General features: G+C 44.4%; 1 protein-coding gene across 1 annotated transcript in view; it reads left to right on the top strand.

The window, feature by feature from the left end:
* Positions 1–16,018, top strand: part of Fbn2 (fibrillin 2) — a 211,793-nt gene that overhangs the window by 140,718 nt on the left and 55,057 nt on the right. Inside the window, 12 exon segments of the mRNA XM_028891611.2 lie at positions 21–146; positions 2,863–3,090; positions 3,598–3,723; positions 5,227–5,355; positions 6,137–6,262; positions 7,971–8,096; positions 8,473–8,595; positions 8,747–8,872; positions 9,601–9,708; positions 9,711–9,725; positions 12,153–12,275; positions 14,467–14,589. Of these exon segments, the coding sequence (XP_028747444.1) occupies positions 21–146; positions 2,863–3,090; positions 3,598–3,723; positions 5,227–5,355; positions 6,137–6,262; positions 7,971–8,096; positions 8,473–8,595; positions 8,747–8,872; positions 9,601–9,708; positions 9,711–9,725; positions 12,153–12,275; positions 14,467–14,589 (1,479 nt within the window).

Raw genomic sequence — 16,018 nt, 5'->3', positions numbered from 1 at the left:
CTTACTGCATTTCCCCACAGATGTTAATGAATGCGAGGTGTTTCCTGGCGTCTGTCCAAATGGACGCTGTGTCAACAGCAAAGGCTCTTTCCACTGTGAATGCCCTGAAGGCCTTACGCTGGATGGAACGGGCCGTGTGTGTTTGGGTAAGATGCATGCTTTCCTGTCTACATGCATGAAGTTAACCATCATGGACTTGTCCTCTGGGCCAGTCCAAAACCAGAGTCTGTACTGGAGAAATTTGCTTTAAATGAGATACAGTTTGAGGGGAAAATCACTCCAAGATATTAAAATATGTGCTTTATTAAAATAGTTTCTGTTTAAAACATACTTTTACAAGAAAAAAGAAAAAACTGTCATTTAAGCTTTAGTTTCTGATACTTTAGACAAGTTGAGTTACTCTCACTATATTCACAAAAGGAAACTAGACATATTTTAACCTAGAATTTTAAAAGTTAGCATGTACCAGCTCACTGCAACCGTACTTTCCAGATAAAAGGAGGAAGGGAGGGATAAAGGTATGTCAATCATACTGCTCCCTCCTCTACCACCATTAAAGTGCAAATTTTCTCCTTCTTCTTTTAAAAGGAATTTATTTATTTATTTATTTGTTTTTTTTGTTTTTTGTTTTTTTTTTTGTTCTTGGGTTTGTTTTTTTGTTTTGTTTTTTCAAAATGAGCTTTCTCTGAGTAGCTTTGGCTGTCCTGGAACTCACTCTAGAGGCCAGGCTGGACCAGGCTGGGCCTCAAACTCACAAAGATCTGTCTGCCTCTGCCTCCCAAGTGCTGGGTTTAAAGGCGTGTGCCACCACCCACCCAGCTGCACATTTTCTTAATGCTTTGTTTTCTAAAGATCTAAAATGCTCAGACTCCTTGTCAACACTGTGGTGATGGTGGTTTCACCTTAGTCTTTATCGATGCCATAGCTGACAGAATTTGAATTTCATTATGGAAAGAGAAGCTTTCATTTATTTTGTGTTATATGTAACCAAAACTTTTTCTTTTAAAGATAACTTTTCCCAATTAGCTGTGGAGTAGTAAAGTTTTGTTTTTTGGTTTTTTTTTTTTTTTTTTTTTTTTTTTTTTTTTTCGAGACAGGGTTTCTCTGTGTAGCTTTGCGCCTTTTCCTGGACTCATTGTAGCCAGCTGCTGAATTCACAGAGATCCGCTGGCTTGCTCCAGTGCTGGATTAAGCGTGCGCCACACGCCGGCTTAAAGTTTTTGAAAGGACTAGAGTTGGCACAAGACACACCAAGACCAAGTTCTCAGCTCAAAGGAGATTTATTTGCCCCTGAGGAACAAAGATAGGGGCTAAGAGACAAGGGAGAGGGGAGAAAGGGGGGAGGGAGAGGGAGAAGGAATATTTGACCTGGAGGCCTCTGGATAGAGAGGAGATAGACATGACCCATAGACAAATGGCAGTTTATAGGTGGAAAATGGGAACCCTGTGTTAGGATGAGTTGGTTTATTTTAACTGGGCATGTTAACTGGAGTGCCAAAAGGGGGTTTTTGATTGCTGGACCTCAATATTTTCATAGCTGGACCTAACTAAATCCTTCACATCTTATAAAGATCCTTCCTTCCCTAGTGGCCGTGTTGGGTCAAGTCAACTCAGAGACCAGTATTTGGGAAGTTCTGTCATTAGACTCGGGGAAGCGGTGTAGTGTGTGACTTTCATGTTCATGTAGACACCCTGCATGGAAGACTCAAAATGAAACTTTACCGTGCTTGCTCTTATAAAATGCTTCTTCTCAGTTTCGATTCTGGGAAATGTATGTAACTCAAGGTTAAAGACGGACGCAGATATGGTTTGGTTGAGAGCTCGGAAGACTCAGGACCAACAATAACTGACTCAGTAAACTTGTCTTTTTGCCATGGTGACCTCTCCATCAGGGAAGACCTTCCCCTTGTGAACCAGGTTTCAAGTTCACTCATGATGTCACGTCTCAGAATGCTTTTGCCACAAATATCATTTTGTTTAGCTAAGAAAATTTTTCTCTGAACCTGTTATTCCTTTCTGTCATTAAGCAGTGTGTGACTGGAGTTCTGCCATCTTTCTGTTGACCAGCACATGAGCATGTTGTCCATAGACCTATGGTACTATCTCACCCTGTCGTGTGGCTGTTCATCACTGTGCTGAGTCCCTGAATCACTCAAGCTGGGCATTAACATACAGTTTGGAAAATGCTCATTCATTTAAATAAATAATTTGGCCCCTTCATGGTGAAGATGGTTCTACCTAGTTCAGGAGAAAACCCAGATCCACAATTTGTAACAACAGAACAAAACCCATTTGAAGTAAAAACATAATGTTTTAGTCAAGCAGACTCAGTAGATTTTTGCCAAGTTTCAAATGGGGTGCAGCAGTGAAGCAGCTGACCAATGCTAGACCCTAACAGGACTCCTGTAAGATGACTTTAAGCAGATGAAAAAGAAGGGGCCACCACTGAAATTATTTTTTTCTGATAAGGAAAATGCAAGACCATGATCGTGGGCTAGGACATGGAAGAGCCATGTCCTCAGGAGAGTGTTTCAGGATTCCTTGTGAGAGTTAAATAATCTGCTAAGAACCCACCTTCACTCCCGCTAAATGACTGTTACTATGGAGACCATTCAAGGTGGTGACAGACTGGTTTCTCATTTTCAGTCTGTCTCCAGGCCCACCATCATGCACTGACTGCTTTCTTGAGTCGGGCTTCACACAGCACTGCCATTGATGAGGAAAGAATCCTTTAGGAGATGTGCAGTTTTAGCTAAGTCCAGGTAGCCTGAGGCCCCCAGTGTGAGAGTCACTGAACAGATGTGGGATAGGGATGTTGAATGAATCTCCCGACCTAGGCTCAGACTCTGCTTGTCGGTGCAGATATCCGCGTGGAACAGTGCTTTCTGACATGGGATGAGGATGAATGCGTCCACCCCGTTCCTGGGAAATTCCGCATGGACGCCTGCTGCTGTGCAGTTGGGGCAGCTTGGGGCACAGAGTGTGAAGAATGCCCCAAACCTGGCACCAAGGAATATGAGACCCTGTGCCCCCGGGGCCCAGGCTTTGCTAACAGAGGGGACATCCTCACGGGGCGTCCGTTTTACAAAGGTAACTGCGAGCTGGTCCCTGGCCCATCACACATTCCAGGGCACTCTCTGCACTCTTTGAGAAGGGGTTTTGTTTTCAGCCTGTGATTTGTGGTCAGCCTAAGGACCGAAACTCTAAATTACATGCAAAAGACAGTATTGGTAGAAAGCTGGGAAAACAGAATGCTAATCATTCTCTTCCTCTCCTTCTACTGTCCTGTATTTTCTTTGACAGAGCGTGAGGAGAGGTAGCCCTGCCCATGTCCTCAGTAGCAGAGAGATCTCTGCCCCCACTGTTCTTCATAAGCAACCGCTAGGTATACAGGAGGGAGGCTCAGTTGAGGGTGAAGAACCTCTTCAACAGTGGAAACGTTTCCCTTACCATCTCTGTAGTCATTCCAGACCCCAGGAGCGGTCCCTGTCCGTAGCTGCACGATTATTGTCTATGGAGATAGACTTTTAAGTTAAGGCAATGGGGGGACTCATTCCTGCCAACCAGCTCCACAGTTGGGCCTCGCTGTGTTTGCAGATATCAACGAGTGCAAAGCCTTTCCCGGGATGTGCACCTATGGGAAGTGCAGAAACACAATTGGAAGCTTCAAGTGCCGTTGCAATAATGGCTTCGCCCTGGACATGGAGGAGAGGAACTGTACCGGTAAGATGGGTTTTCTCCATTAATGAAACCTCGCTTTCTTGCCTTTACAGTGAGTACACTGCCTTCAAAAGCCCATCTTCTCAATGAGAATCTCTCTCTCTTTCTACTCCCCCCTCTCTCACACACACACTATTATTATTTTCTTTTACTGAACTTAAAAGCCAGTTCTTTTGAGAGCTACAAAATAGCCCAAAATGCCGTTGTTTTGATGTGAAAATATGATCTTCAAAATATATGAGGACTAAAGAATATAGCCATTAAGAGTTTGTGTCTGTTATTTCAACCTGAAGAATATTCTAGTAATTGTTTTAGTTTGTGATAGACATGTTTTGACTTGCTTTCCTCCTCTGCAAACAGCATTCTTTTTTTTTATTTTCTGGAGCTAAGGACCGAACCCAGGGCCTTGCGCTTGCTAGGCAAGTGCTCTACCACTGAGCTAAATCCCCAACCCCTGCAAACAGCATTCTTAACCCCGTGAGATTGAAAAGAGATGAATTTAGAAATGTTTCTGTTTGGTGGCATGCAATGGATTACAAAGGCTTGACCAGAAATGCAGAAGTTGTCCAGTGATCACACAGCAAGACTTCAAATTTCAGCTCATCCAAAGTCACAATGAGCCTGGTGTGCTGGCGTGTACCTCCATGCCAGCCTTTGGCAGGCGGAGGCTGGGGAATATCTGTGAGTTCCTGGTCTATACAGAGTACTCCAGGACAGTCAGAGACTCGACGCATTAGCAAATATTTTAAAATAAAATAAGACAGTGGCAGAAACATTTCATTCATTGTGACTTTTTTTTAATGGCTCATGTTTTCTTAAACATATTTAATGTAGATCCGACTTCGGTACTGAAAATGCATTACAGGTGTGAGGGAGTTCTCAAGAACTTTTGGAGAGTACAGATATTATTACTGTGTGAGAGAAACACAACACATAATTTCTCTTTATCTTTTAAAACTTGGTAAGTAAGCACTTGTCTTCCAAGGGCAGCACAGATCATATGTGGGTTCACTCCACGAACCAGCTGTGTCCGCACACTCTGACTTGAGGGGTGTGCTGGGTCTGCCTTGGATGCCAGCCAGCCGACCCTCTCGGCATTAGCGTTCCATGGCCACATGCTGCCTTGGCTGGGGTAGCAGAATGAACTGTCTCTGCACATTGCTGGGCCTTCCTCCCGTGTGAGCACGCGGCCTCCCCACTCGGATCATACAGGGGAGTGGCTGGGTCCATTCTCCATCACTACAACTAAGCCACATTTCAGAACTCAAAGACACCCAGGCCCCACCTGCCGGTTGACCATGACAGTTTTGGCAGTTGGAAAAAGGAATGTGCCTTAGGAAGGAGACGTCCCCTCCACCCGATCTCCTCAGAACATTTCTTCCTTCTCTCAGCCCTGGTTTCCCCGAGTCTCAAAAGTGCGGCACCCTCCCGTGGAAAGCCCCGTCGCTCCAGCACCCTCTTATTCTCCTTCTGTATTTTTCTCCTTTTCTTGAACGTGGGGAGTAGACATCGATGAGTGCAGGATCTCTCCTGACCTCTGCGGGAGTGGCATCTGTGTGAACACCCCGGGCAGCTTCGAATGCGAGTGCTTTGAAGGATACGAGAGCGGCTTCATGATGATGAAGAATTGCATGGGTAAGCTGGGTCAGACCCCCCTGGCTGGCTAGGAAAGCAGCCTGGTGCAGGCCAGTCTGTTGCACCTCGGCTGCCTTCAGAGCTGCGGCAGCACCCTTGACCGGAAGTTTGCTGAGGACTGAGAGCTGTCAGGGACAGACAAAAATTCCTTCCTTGAACTGGAAGCAACACACAGACTACCCGGGATCAATTTTTTTTTAATCGATAACATTGTGGTGACCCCCGATTTATGTTCTGGCTTGCCAGTCCCATGAGAGCTATGCCTTGTAGTTGTGAAACTGAAAAATGTTTAGGCCACTATGAGTGACTTATAGAACTTACCACATAAGATGTTGCCACTCTCATGGGTTCAACCTTTTCCCGTTACAAAAGAGCATTGTTGTCCATAATGTACTGGTCTGCACTCACGGGCTGCATGCAGCCACAGGCCACAGATTAGGCCCTCCTTACTGTAATCTTTTAGGAATCTTAGATTCAAGCTACAAACACTGAATTGACTGACAACAACCTATGAACCCTTAGCCTATGGAGATATAAAAGTAAATGTTGTATGATCCAGATTATTTTGTACATGAAAATTTTCCAGGGGTTTGCTGTATTGAGAGCAGAAGTTTCATGTTTTTCATATTGAAATAACAAGTGAGACTTATCCCTCTTCTGTTTGGATGTGTCTTTATGTTTGAGCCACACACCTGCCTCCTACTGTCCCTTCTCCCATACTGTATATGTAAATATATTTTCCTCCGAGTTCTTTAATGGATCTCACGTTTTTACCTTTCAGACATTGACGAATGTGAACGTAACCCTCTCCTTTGTAGGGGTGGCACCTGTGTGAACACTGAGGGCAGCTTTCAGTGTGACTGCCCCCTGGGGCATGAGCTGTCACCGTCCCGTGAGGACTGTGTGGGTGAGTTTTTTTTCCCCTTTGTATAGAAATCCAGTGAGCACAATGGGTAAAGATCGAGTCAGTTCTAATGGATCTATGACTTTTGTGGCTCATGTCAACCTGGATATCCCAATTCCCCATATCTAGTTTCTAGAATGTTGGGCACTTGGGCTCCCTTCCATGGAAAGACCTCTATGCAAGGTTCATAGGTTCCGTTGTCCAGAAAGGGTGGTGAGTGAGCTGCCCAGGACACCTCCTGGTTGTTTTTCTGTCCACACACCCATTCGACTAGTGTGTCAGAGTCCACACCTCACCCAGGTCTACACACCCACCCACATAAGGCCGTGAGAGCTCCCTTGACACCTCACACCTCAAGGTCTTCCGCTAGCATCAAGTCCAGAATGACGGCAGAGATCACAGCAGAGTGCTGGAGGCATTTCCCACTTCAGCTGTTCCCTTGAAATCCACACAGGGTTACCATGTCTAGTACATGTCTAGTACATGTCTAGTACATGTGCTGTCCTGCACCGGCTTAGCCAGGAAGCACCTTCCTCAGCACACCTTTTCCTCAGAACTGTTTGAGCACAGCTCACCAACGCACACACCTTTATTTATAAGCCAGATAGATTTCTCTGCCGGTACATGAAATGAACCTTAAGCAAAACAGACATTTTTCAGTAGGGTGAATTTAAACTTTTAGATATTTTTATTTTAGTAACAGTGCAAAAAAAATGACTTTACACTGGGGACTGAAGAATTCATGGCTGGACGTGCTGCAATATAGTGATTCGGGAACCTGTTCCTGAGTCTATCTGTAACAGCTTAGAGTTCACCAGCCCTACAGCTGAGAAAACGGCCCCTCAAAAGGGCAATATGTATTATAAAATAAATGTTTTGTGATATGTATACTCAATGACTATAACCATAAATCTATGTAGCATATTCTTCTAGGTTGTTGTGTGAGTCTGAGATAATTTCTCATTATATCCAGTGGTCACTGAGTCTTAACTTATATTCCTTCTGATGAGTATTTTGCATATGGAAATGGATCACTCTGTTGTCACAGGGTATTCTCTGGGAACTTTATGATGTATTCCACATATTTTTGCATGAGTTTTTTTTTTTAAGGCATTTGTCCATCTTTTAAAGGCCAGATTGTTTTAAATTAACAGTGGCAGGCTGAAGATCCACATAGCCAGGCACATAAACAGCTTGATGAACACAAACATATGAGATCTTAACTGCCATGACTCTGTTCTCTGGAACCGGCATCTTCCTTCAGGATAATCCAAGTTCTGTAGGCAGCACCTGAACAGCTTTTGAAGACTATGTGGGCACACCAGTGTAAACCCATAAAGTAAAGAACAATGAGATTTACTTATGGCATACAATATGTCTGTGTACTTTGTGGTGGCAATGACTAGCTACATGTGGCTATCTAATTGTAATTAAAATTAAATACATACAATTGCTCAGTCATATTATACACATTTCAAGGGCTAGTAGAACATGCAGTTCCATTTTGGAAACTATAGACAGAGAAGGGAATGCTTCCAACACAGCAGAAAGTTGTTGTGTCAGCAATAAGGGAATAGAGACCAGCATTTTTACCAAACATCCCAGATTGTCCTGTTTCCCACTCGGGCGACACCTCTTTGGTGAAGCCATCTCTTAAAGGCTCTTCTAAGTTTGCTGTGGTGTAAAGCATAATTCTGTTTGTCTTTTCTAGATATTAATGAGTGCTCCTTGAGCGACAATCTCTGTAGAAATGGCAAATGTGTGAACATGATTGGAACCTACCAGTGTTCTTGCAGTCCTGGGTACCAGGCCACGCCAGACCGCCAGGGCTGTACAGGTAAGAGTGGGCCACACAGGTCTGCACTATATCCTAAAGCCTATGGGAATCCTTTGTACTATAAATGAATGTAAGCAGGAGCCAGATGGTTTGTTGGCTTTGCAGAAAACTCACTGGTCTTTTCATAAAAAGTGCTCCAAACTTCATAGCTGTTATATTTCTGGGTTCTTTCCTCCTCAGACAGTGAACTAAACAGAATGCTATATAAAAGGAAGTGAAAGGGATTATATCAATGGTGTAATCCTAAATCAGTACCAACAATATAAAGACAAATTTAAAGCTAGTCATATATTATCTGTTTAAAAAGAAGATGCAGTAACCATTCCTTTGCATGGATGTAAATTTGGCGCTTAATGTGCTTGTAATGTCTACACAGATATCGATGAATGTATGATAATGAATGGAGGCTGCGACACCCAGTGCACCAATTCAGAAGGGAGCTACGAATGCAGCTGTAGTGAGGGGTATGCACTGATGCCTGATGGGAGATCGTGTGCAGGTACAGAAAAGATAAAAATATATGCATGCTATGATTCTTCTATTAGAAATGTGGCTCCAGACTGTATCAAGTAGAGCTGAATGGAGACATTTTATTTGAGACCAATGAAAAACATTCTTGCTCTCACTGACCATTAACTTTGCGTCGTCAGATATTGATGAATGTGAAGATCACCCTGATGTCTGCGATGGTGGTCAGTGCACCAACATTCCTGGGGAGTATCGCTGCCTCTGTTATGATGGCTTCATGGCTTCAATGGACATGAAAACATGCATCGGTGGGTATCAGGAGCAAGTGATAATGTTTTTATTGTTCTCTATTATTGAGGCCATCATACCTGAGTGAAATAGAATGTCTGCCTCCGTCTTCCTCTCTTCCCATATCTCCTCATATGTGTCTCTCGCTCAGCTTCAGGTTTGTTTCTTTTTATCACCCATTGAGTCCAGTTAGTGCCCCCCTTATGTGCATAGGTGTAGGGCCATCCACAGGAGCTTAGGAACCCTACCAGTGGTCACACCCTTCAAAAAGAATGGTTTTCCCTCCCTCACTTTCCACTGACCACTCCTCCTCCGTCGGGGCCAGGACCTGGAAATCACCTACCACGCCAGTGGTCCAATTTTAGTTGGGTTGATCTTGCATGGTAACCATGGCTGCTGTGAGTTCATGCATTCGATAACCATGTCATGTCCAGAAGACAGCATGTCACAGCACTCCCTCCCCAGCAAATGAGAGTCTGATACATGTGTATCAACACACATACACGGAAAGAAGACTTGTTTCACTGTTTCTTTGAAAATCTGAGCCATTTTGCTAAAACCATAAAATGTGAAAAAGAAGAATTAAGAAGTTCTTAAAGGCAGGTAGGTACTTACCTGCAACACGAATCTTTCAAGGGAGCTGTATTTTAAGTTTTATCTGTTTATTTCAGTACTATACTATTCAGCTTAAAAGGTGGCTTTTAAATTACGGTGATGAACAACAGTAACCGGAAAATGTCTTTTCCAGATGTGAATGAATGTGACTTGAATCCCAACATCTGCATGTTTGGGGAATGTGAGAACACAAAGGGCTCTTTCATCTGCCACTGTCAGCTGGGCTATTCGGTGAAGAAGGGACCACAGGATGCACAGGTAGGACTCAACCCCATGTCTGCTAGACTTCGGCCTCACGGGTTTCAAAAGCTGACATCATTTCAGCGTTCACCATCCCGGGACCCATGCATCCTAGGGCCGGTCCACCGGGCTGTGACTGCCGTGTGATGAGTAACTTGCTCTTAGCTATACCTTGCCTTATCTCTGACTGAGCCACCCAGTAAGGAGGAAGCAGTGGGGTCAAGCCTGCCCTGCTTCTGGTGGATCTTGTAACATCGTCGTTCAGGTGCTCAGCTTGAGTACAGCCCAAATGGAGGGGCCACGTAAAGAAGGGAAAGTCACAGCAGTGGTTCTCAACCTTCCTCATGCTGTGACCCTTTAATGCGGTTCCTCATGTGGTGTGGCCCCCAACCATACAATTATTTTTGTTGCTCCTTCGTACCTGTAATTTTGCTACTGTTATGAATCGTGATGTAAATAGCTGTGTTTTCCGATAGTCTTAGGCAACCCCCATGAAAGGGCCATCCTACCACAAAAGGGAGTGTGGCCCACAGGTTAACAACCACTGTCCTAAAGCATCCAAGTGTTCATTTGATTCTCAATGTGAAACTGGTAATGCACTTAGATCCTATTTAGACTTTTACTGTCTTACCCCCATGCCATGCTTTCTTCTCTCTCTCTCTCTCTCTCTCTCTCTCTCTCTCTCTCTCTCTCTCTCTCTCTCTCTCTCTCTCCCACCCCTCTCTCTCTCTTCACTGTTCTTGCTTAACCCATGCACTTTATCTTCTGACTCCTCTTTTTGCTGTTTATTTTTCTCCCTTTGCATACAGATAGGACTAGGAAACGTCATGATAAGGTCTGGCGAGTTGTCTCCTGATGTTCACTTTAAGGTCCCCATGTGGTGTTGTGTGATATTTTGATTGTGTTCTGACAAATAAAGCTTGCTTAGAGTTAGAGGGCAGAGCTAGCCACTAGCTAACCATAGAGGTTTGGAGGACTGTAGAAAGAGGAGACAGGAAGTAGTAAGGTGGGGCTAAGAGAGGATCTGAATCCTTTTGTTTGGAGGAACTGGAAAGGGGCGAAGCGACTGTGGCTGCTCCCCTGCTGCTCTGAACTTTCAGATGTTTACCCCGATATTTGACTCCTGGTTTTTTATTGATAAGATTAATTAGAATAATGCTTCAGTATGGCATTTTGTTCAAGACAGCATTGAGGAGCTCAGGCTGCAGGAAACGCTTTAGCTGACCATCCAGGAAAAGGCAGAGAGGAAGAGGGATGAGGGCAGGACTTTACCCCTAGTAAAGGTGATAGAAGCCAGTCATGTGTGCACAGTATCAGTTCAACGGTGGCAGCTTGAAGTCATTGAGCTGCTAGAACAGATGAATCATAGTCTAGAAAGTTTTGGAAACCAAATATACATAGTTGTGCATAGTACAAGTGTACGTGTTATGTATGCACATATTCACACACATGTGTATTGCTTTGCAATAGGGATACGTCGCAAGAAATGCGTCCTTAGATGAATTTACCAGCATGCTAAATCAAAAAAACATACCTATTCCAGCACAGCTGCAAGTCTAGGCGTTATCAGCTTATAGGGCCACCGTCAATGGTGTGCAGCTGACCAAACTGTCATTAGGCTGCACATGACTGTATATATCTGAATAGATCACACATATGTGTCTCTGTGGAATATCTGTGAACAGAAACACACACTCGTAAGCATTGGTCCCCTTCCAGGAATGTTTAGAAGAGAACATTCTTCACATATTCTTAGATAAGAAATAAAAAGCAAAAGGGCACACGTAAGTGACAGTTTACAGAAACTCTAAATATGAATGTAGCAGTGTGTGTGTGTGTGTGTGTGTGTGTGTGAGAGAGAGAGAGAGAGAGAGAGAGAGAGAGAGAGAGAGAGAGAGAGAGAGAGAGAGAGATGGGGGAGAGTTAATCCTAGGTGCTTACAGATAAGCAAGCAAACCTTTTGCCCCTGAACTACATTGGGGCATTGACTTGTAAAATGAAGGATGGATTTTTTTTTTTTTAACATCAAGCTCATTCTTATCTTCATGAAAAGTATGTGATAAATGTTAATTGGAAGGAACAGCACAGCCTTTCTCAAAAACCTCTCTTGAAACGTGTGTCTCCATACCCTTCCCACAGAGTTTTGTCTGGGCCTTGGCAGCACGTGGGGGCTGCCACTCACGTCCCCAGGGGACAACAGCTTCAATGTCCCGTTCCAGCAGGAAGTGGCCAGCAAGCTCTTGTATAGAGAAGGGCTTGTTGGGTCACGATCACGAAGTTTTACATCTTACCTGAGTGAGAAACGAATGAAAGACAAAGGCGGTGTTAGTGCTTTCTCTGGAAAGCCCCGTGTTCACCCTAAATTGTCGTCTTTTCAGAAACACACTGGAAGCAGACCTAATTAGCTCATGCTTTATCTTTTCCTTTCCGACTCTGGTTTCTCAGACGTGGACGAGTGTGAAATCGGTGCCCACAACTGTGACATGCACGCCTCCTGTCTGAATGTCCCCGGGAGCTTCAAATGCAGCTGCCGAGAAGGCTGGGTGGGGAACGGCATCAAATGTATTGGTGAGTTCGCAAACAAGAAAGACCCTTCTCTGGGGGCCAGCGTTCTTAGCGGCTCTTCCTTGCACACGTGTTCGCCGACATACTCCAGCGGGAACATCCTCTTCACTTTTTATTTACTCTCTCGTAAATCAAAGCTGTCTTTGGTGGCAGGGATAATTCCTGCCTGAGTGTTTCCTTAGCTTTAATATAAATGGTCAAATTACAACAGGATGCTCTGGCATCTGCCTTTCCATGCATGTTGCTCAGTAAAAAAATTATTTGATGTGCAGCCAGTGATCTAAACAGCTGTAACATGAAAAACGGCTAATGTGTTTTCCCAGTCTTTTCCTAGAGTAATCAGTGCGATTTGAAAGCCAGGGAAACCAATGGTGGAACAAAGGGGCTTTTCACATGGCCTCAAGACGGGAGCCAGTGGATGGCTTAGTGTTAGAATTGTCCTCACAGGCAAAGCTGAGTGTTTTGTTGAATCCCAAGAAGTCTAACTTGAAAAAGAGACTAGAGAACTCTTTTTCCCCCCGAGTTCCTCTTGAGCCCAAGCCTAATAATATTATATAGCCCTGAGGCAGGGGACTGGATTATACTCTGGGTGTCATTCATAAAGCTGTTTAATATGTCCATGCTGTGACAATAAAGACTATTTCCAGCTGGTAAGAATTACCCAGGTCAATTTAAAATAGAAAAAGAAGAAAAACCATCTGAGATTCCCATGATGACTTCTCATTAAAGCTTATAGACCCCTAGTAAGAATTAAATAATAAAAAAAAAAAACTTTACTATCTCTTACCAATAATGTAAATTAATTTAAGTAAGGCTTGCCTATCTGGCCAAATGTTTCATACTTGTCAAATATTTAAAGCCAATTACTGAATGTACGTAATCATAGTTTCCAAATGACTTTGCTGGGTAACAACCTGTGTCGGTTTCCTCCGGTCGACTGCAGGCCTGTTTCCAGGCCAGTGATGTCCACCAGCGTCCATCTCACGGCCTAACAGGCAGGCCTGGCCTTGTTCCCATCGTTCTTGTCCCATGTGCCTTCTGGTTTTCTCTCAGTTTCCATTTTAGGTGCAGCTTCATGTCCGTCTGTCGGTCTGGCCAGCCGTCACAAGACTGACAGTCCCAGGATGAGATCAGTCACCAGCGGTCCATCATTCTCAGTCATTTCCTTCCTTCCCTCTCTCCTCCTGGCACCCCTGTCCCCTCTCTTCCTCCTCTTCTCTCACCCTCTTCCCTCTCAATCTCCCCCTCTCCCTCTCCTTTCCCCCCTTCTGACCCCTCTCTCTCTTCCCTTTCTCTTTTTTCCTCCCCCCCGGGTTCCCTCCCTGACCCTCCTGCAACTTAGTTAGTAACTTCAGCTAGCAGTCCTAGAAATCTCCAGCCTCTTTACATTTAGGAGAAACCTGCTTCCTCTCCGTGGTTTTCAAGTCTCTGCAGCATTTTCTGGCTTCGCCTTCCACGGCCCTGGCCCCCAGGTTGTGCCCCTCCACCTGCCTTTAATGCCACATTCTGTAGGTTTTCTCTCCGGTGGTCCTGTCTGTGCCACTCTCTGAGAAACACCCTCTGTCCTTTTTCTACTCCGTGAAGTTCTGCTCCTCCATCCTTGTAGGAGGAGGTCTGGAGTTGATTAAAAGTTACCTCTTCGATGGGATCTGCCTCAATCCCTGCATTTCCAACTAGGTTATATCTGTAACATTTTTTCATAGTTCATAGCAAAATACATACTTCTTTCTTTTCTGTGTTTGACACCCGTCCTTTCCAATAGGCTGTTAATTCCAGGAGCTCAAGAAACACGCCTCTCTTCCCTTCTTATAAAATACATTTAGAACCCCATGCTGCTTCTCTCTTGTGAAGATCGGGGCTACCTCCCAAACAGAGCCACGTACCACGATAAGAGAACCAGTAGAAAGAGCCACCTGAGGTGGAGGTCAGAGTGAATCTGACTCCTGTTTTCCTTTGTTTTATGAACACTTCACACAATTCTTGCTTGAATTGGTAGCTGGGGCCACCGTTATGACATGAACATTTTGGATTATGAACCTAAAATCTTGGGGATATAGAGCAGTGTTCTTCCAGATAAACCAACACAAAGTCGGTTGGGGCAAGCTCATGGATTTGACAAGTCACAGCCTCCCCGTGCATTAGAATGTCCCATCTCTGTCCGTCATCTTCTTTCTTGTGCTCACTCCTCACGCAGATCTGGATGAGTGCTCGAACGGAACCCACCAATGCAGCATAAACGCTCAGTGTGTCAACACCCCGGGCTCCTACCGATGTGCCTGCTCTGAGGGCTTCACAGGGGATGGCTTCACTTGCTCAGGTGAGTAACAGGCCTGAGCAGTGCTCTGTTAGGTCCATCTCAGGACACCAAACATGCTTTCCGAAAGTTTTAAAAAAACTATGAAGAAGACTGAAATGATTCTATCTGTGCTTCTACTTGACTTATGAGTGAGCACACACCCTTTCATCCATTAAATACAGAAGCCTGAAAACGCTTTCAGAGTATTGGTTGGTGTTCTAAAGTAATGACATATCTCTTCCTGTCCTATAAAAGACTACTGTTAACTCTTACTACTTGATAAAGTGCTGATCAGGAAAATGCGGGCTTTGGATAAGGTACCTGGGTTCACAGTGTATATGCTGCCTACTCTACTATAAACCTAAGTCCATGAGTAGCCTGGCTGACCTCAGCTCTTCTCATTTTAGAATAGGCATAGTGACCACAGCAGCATTTTTTTTTTAATCACTAAATGGATGATGTGGGGGGAACTTCTCAGTTCTTGAAGATGGGATGCATAGTATCTCTTTCTAAGTTATATCACCGGAGGTGCTTATTATCTTCCTCGGAGTTTTACTAGCTTTCCTCACAGTTTCAAAAGGATTAAATGGAATGACAGAAGCAAAGAACTTAGGAAAGCGCCGCTAAGAGTCAGCAGCACTAAGAGTCAGCATCACTAAGAGTCAACATCAGTAAGAGTCAGCATCACTAAAAGGGTCAGCATCACTAAGAGTCAGCATCACTAAGAGTCAGCATCACTAAAAGGGTCAGCATCACTAAGAGTCAGCATCACTAAGAGTCAGCATCACTAAGAGCATCACTAAGAGTTAGTACACACCGGTTGCTATTTCACTCCTGCTGCTCCCCAGGGCTCAAGGATGACGCCTTGTCTCATTAGACCCATGTGCAAGACTAGATCATCCTTTTGGGCAATAAAATCACTTTTCACTTTACAAGCGAGGTGTCTCTCAGCTGATACTCATTCACACTTTAAACTCCTAAGACTAAGTCTATAATTATTCACACACAGTGCCGACTTAGACTCCCTCTCTTTAGAGTCTTGGCTATTCTATATTTCCCGGACTTTGCCTGTGATGTAGTGTCAAAGAAAGACGTGCAGGAAAACACGTCTGCAATCACAGTGGGGCTCAGTGGGACCCTTGCAGCTCTTTTGGCTGCTCTCAGCCCAGATCTTTCTAGTGAACTCGATGGAAACTGCGTGCCTGGAGACCGCCACAGCACCTGGCTCAGGGCATGCTGACATCTGCCCTCCTCCCCTTTTCTGCTTTATAGAGTTAAGTAAATCACCTTGAAGGTCTTTGAAAAGTGTCTGTCTGTGTAATTTTAGTGAGACTTTAGTAGTAAGGAGGAAGCTTTGTTTCCATGGTGTCTCCAATTTCCTTCAAGATGCCTCAGCTAGGGAAACAGGGCAGTGCGTTGCTGTGCTTTCAAATGAATGAACGTAATTCCA

Source organism: Peromyscus leucopus, chromosome 19 (assembly GCF_004664715.2).
Source record: "Peromyscus leucopus breed LL Stock chromosome 19, UCI_PerLeu_2.1, whole genome shotgun sequence".
Taxonomy (NCBI): domain Eukaryota; kingdom Metazoa; phylum Chordata; class Mammalia; order Rodentia; family Cricetidae; genus Peromyscus; species Peromyscus leucopus.
Note: the sequence above shows the minus strand (reverse complement) of the source record. Positions and strands in the feature narration are given on the sequence as shown.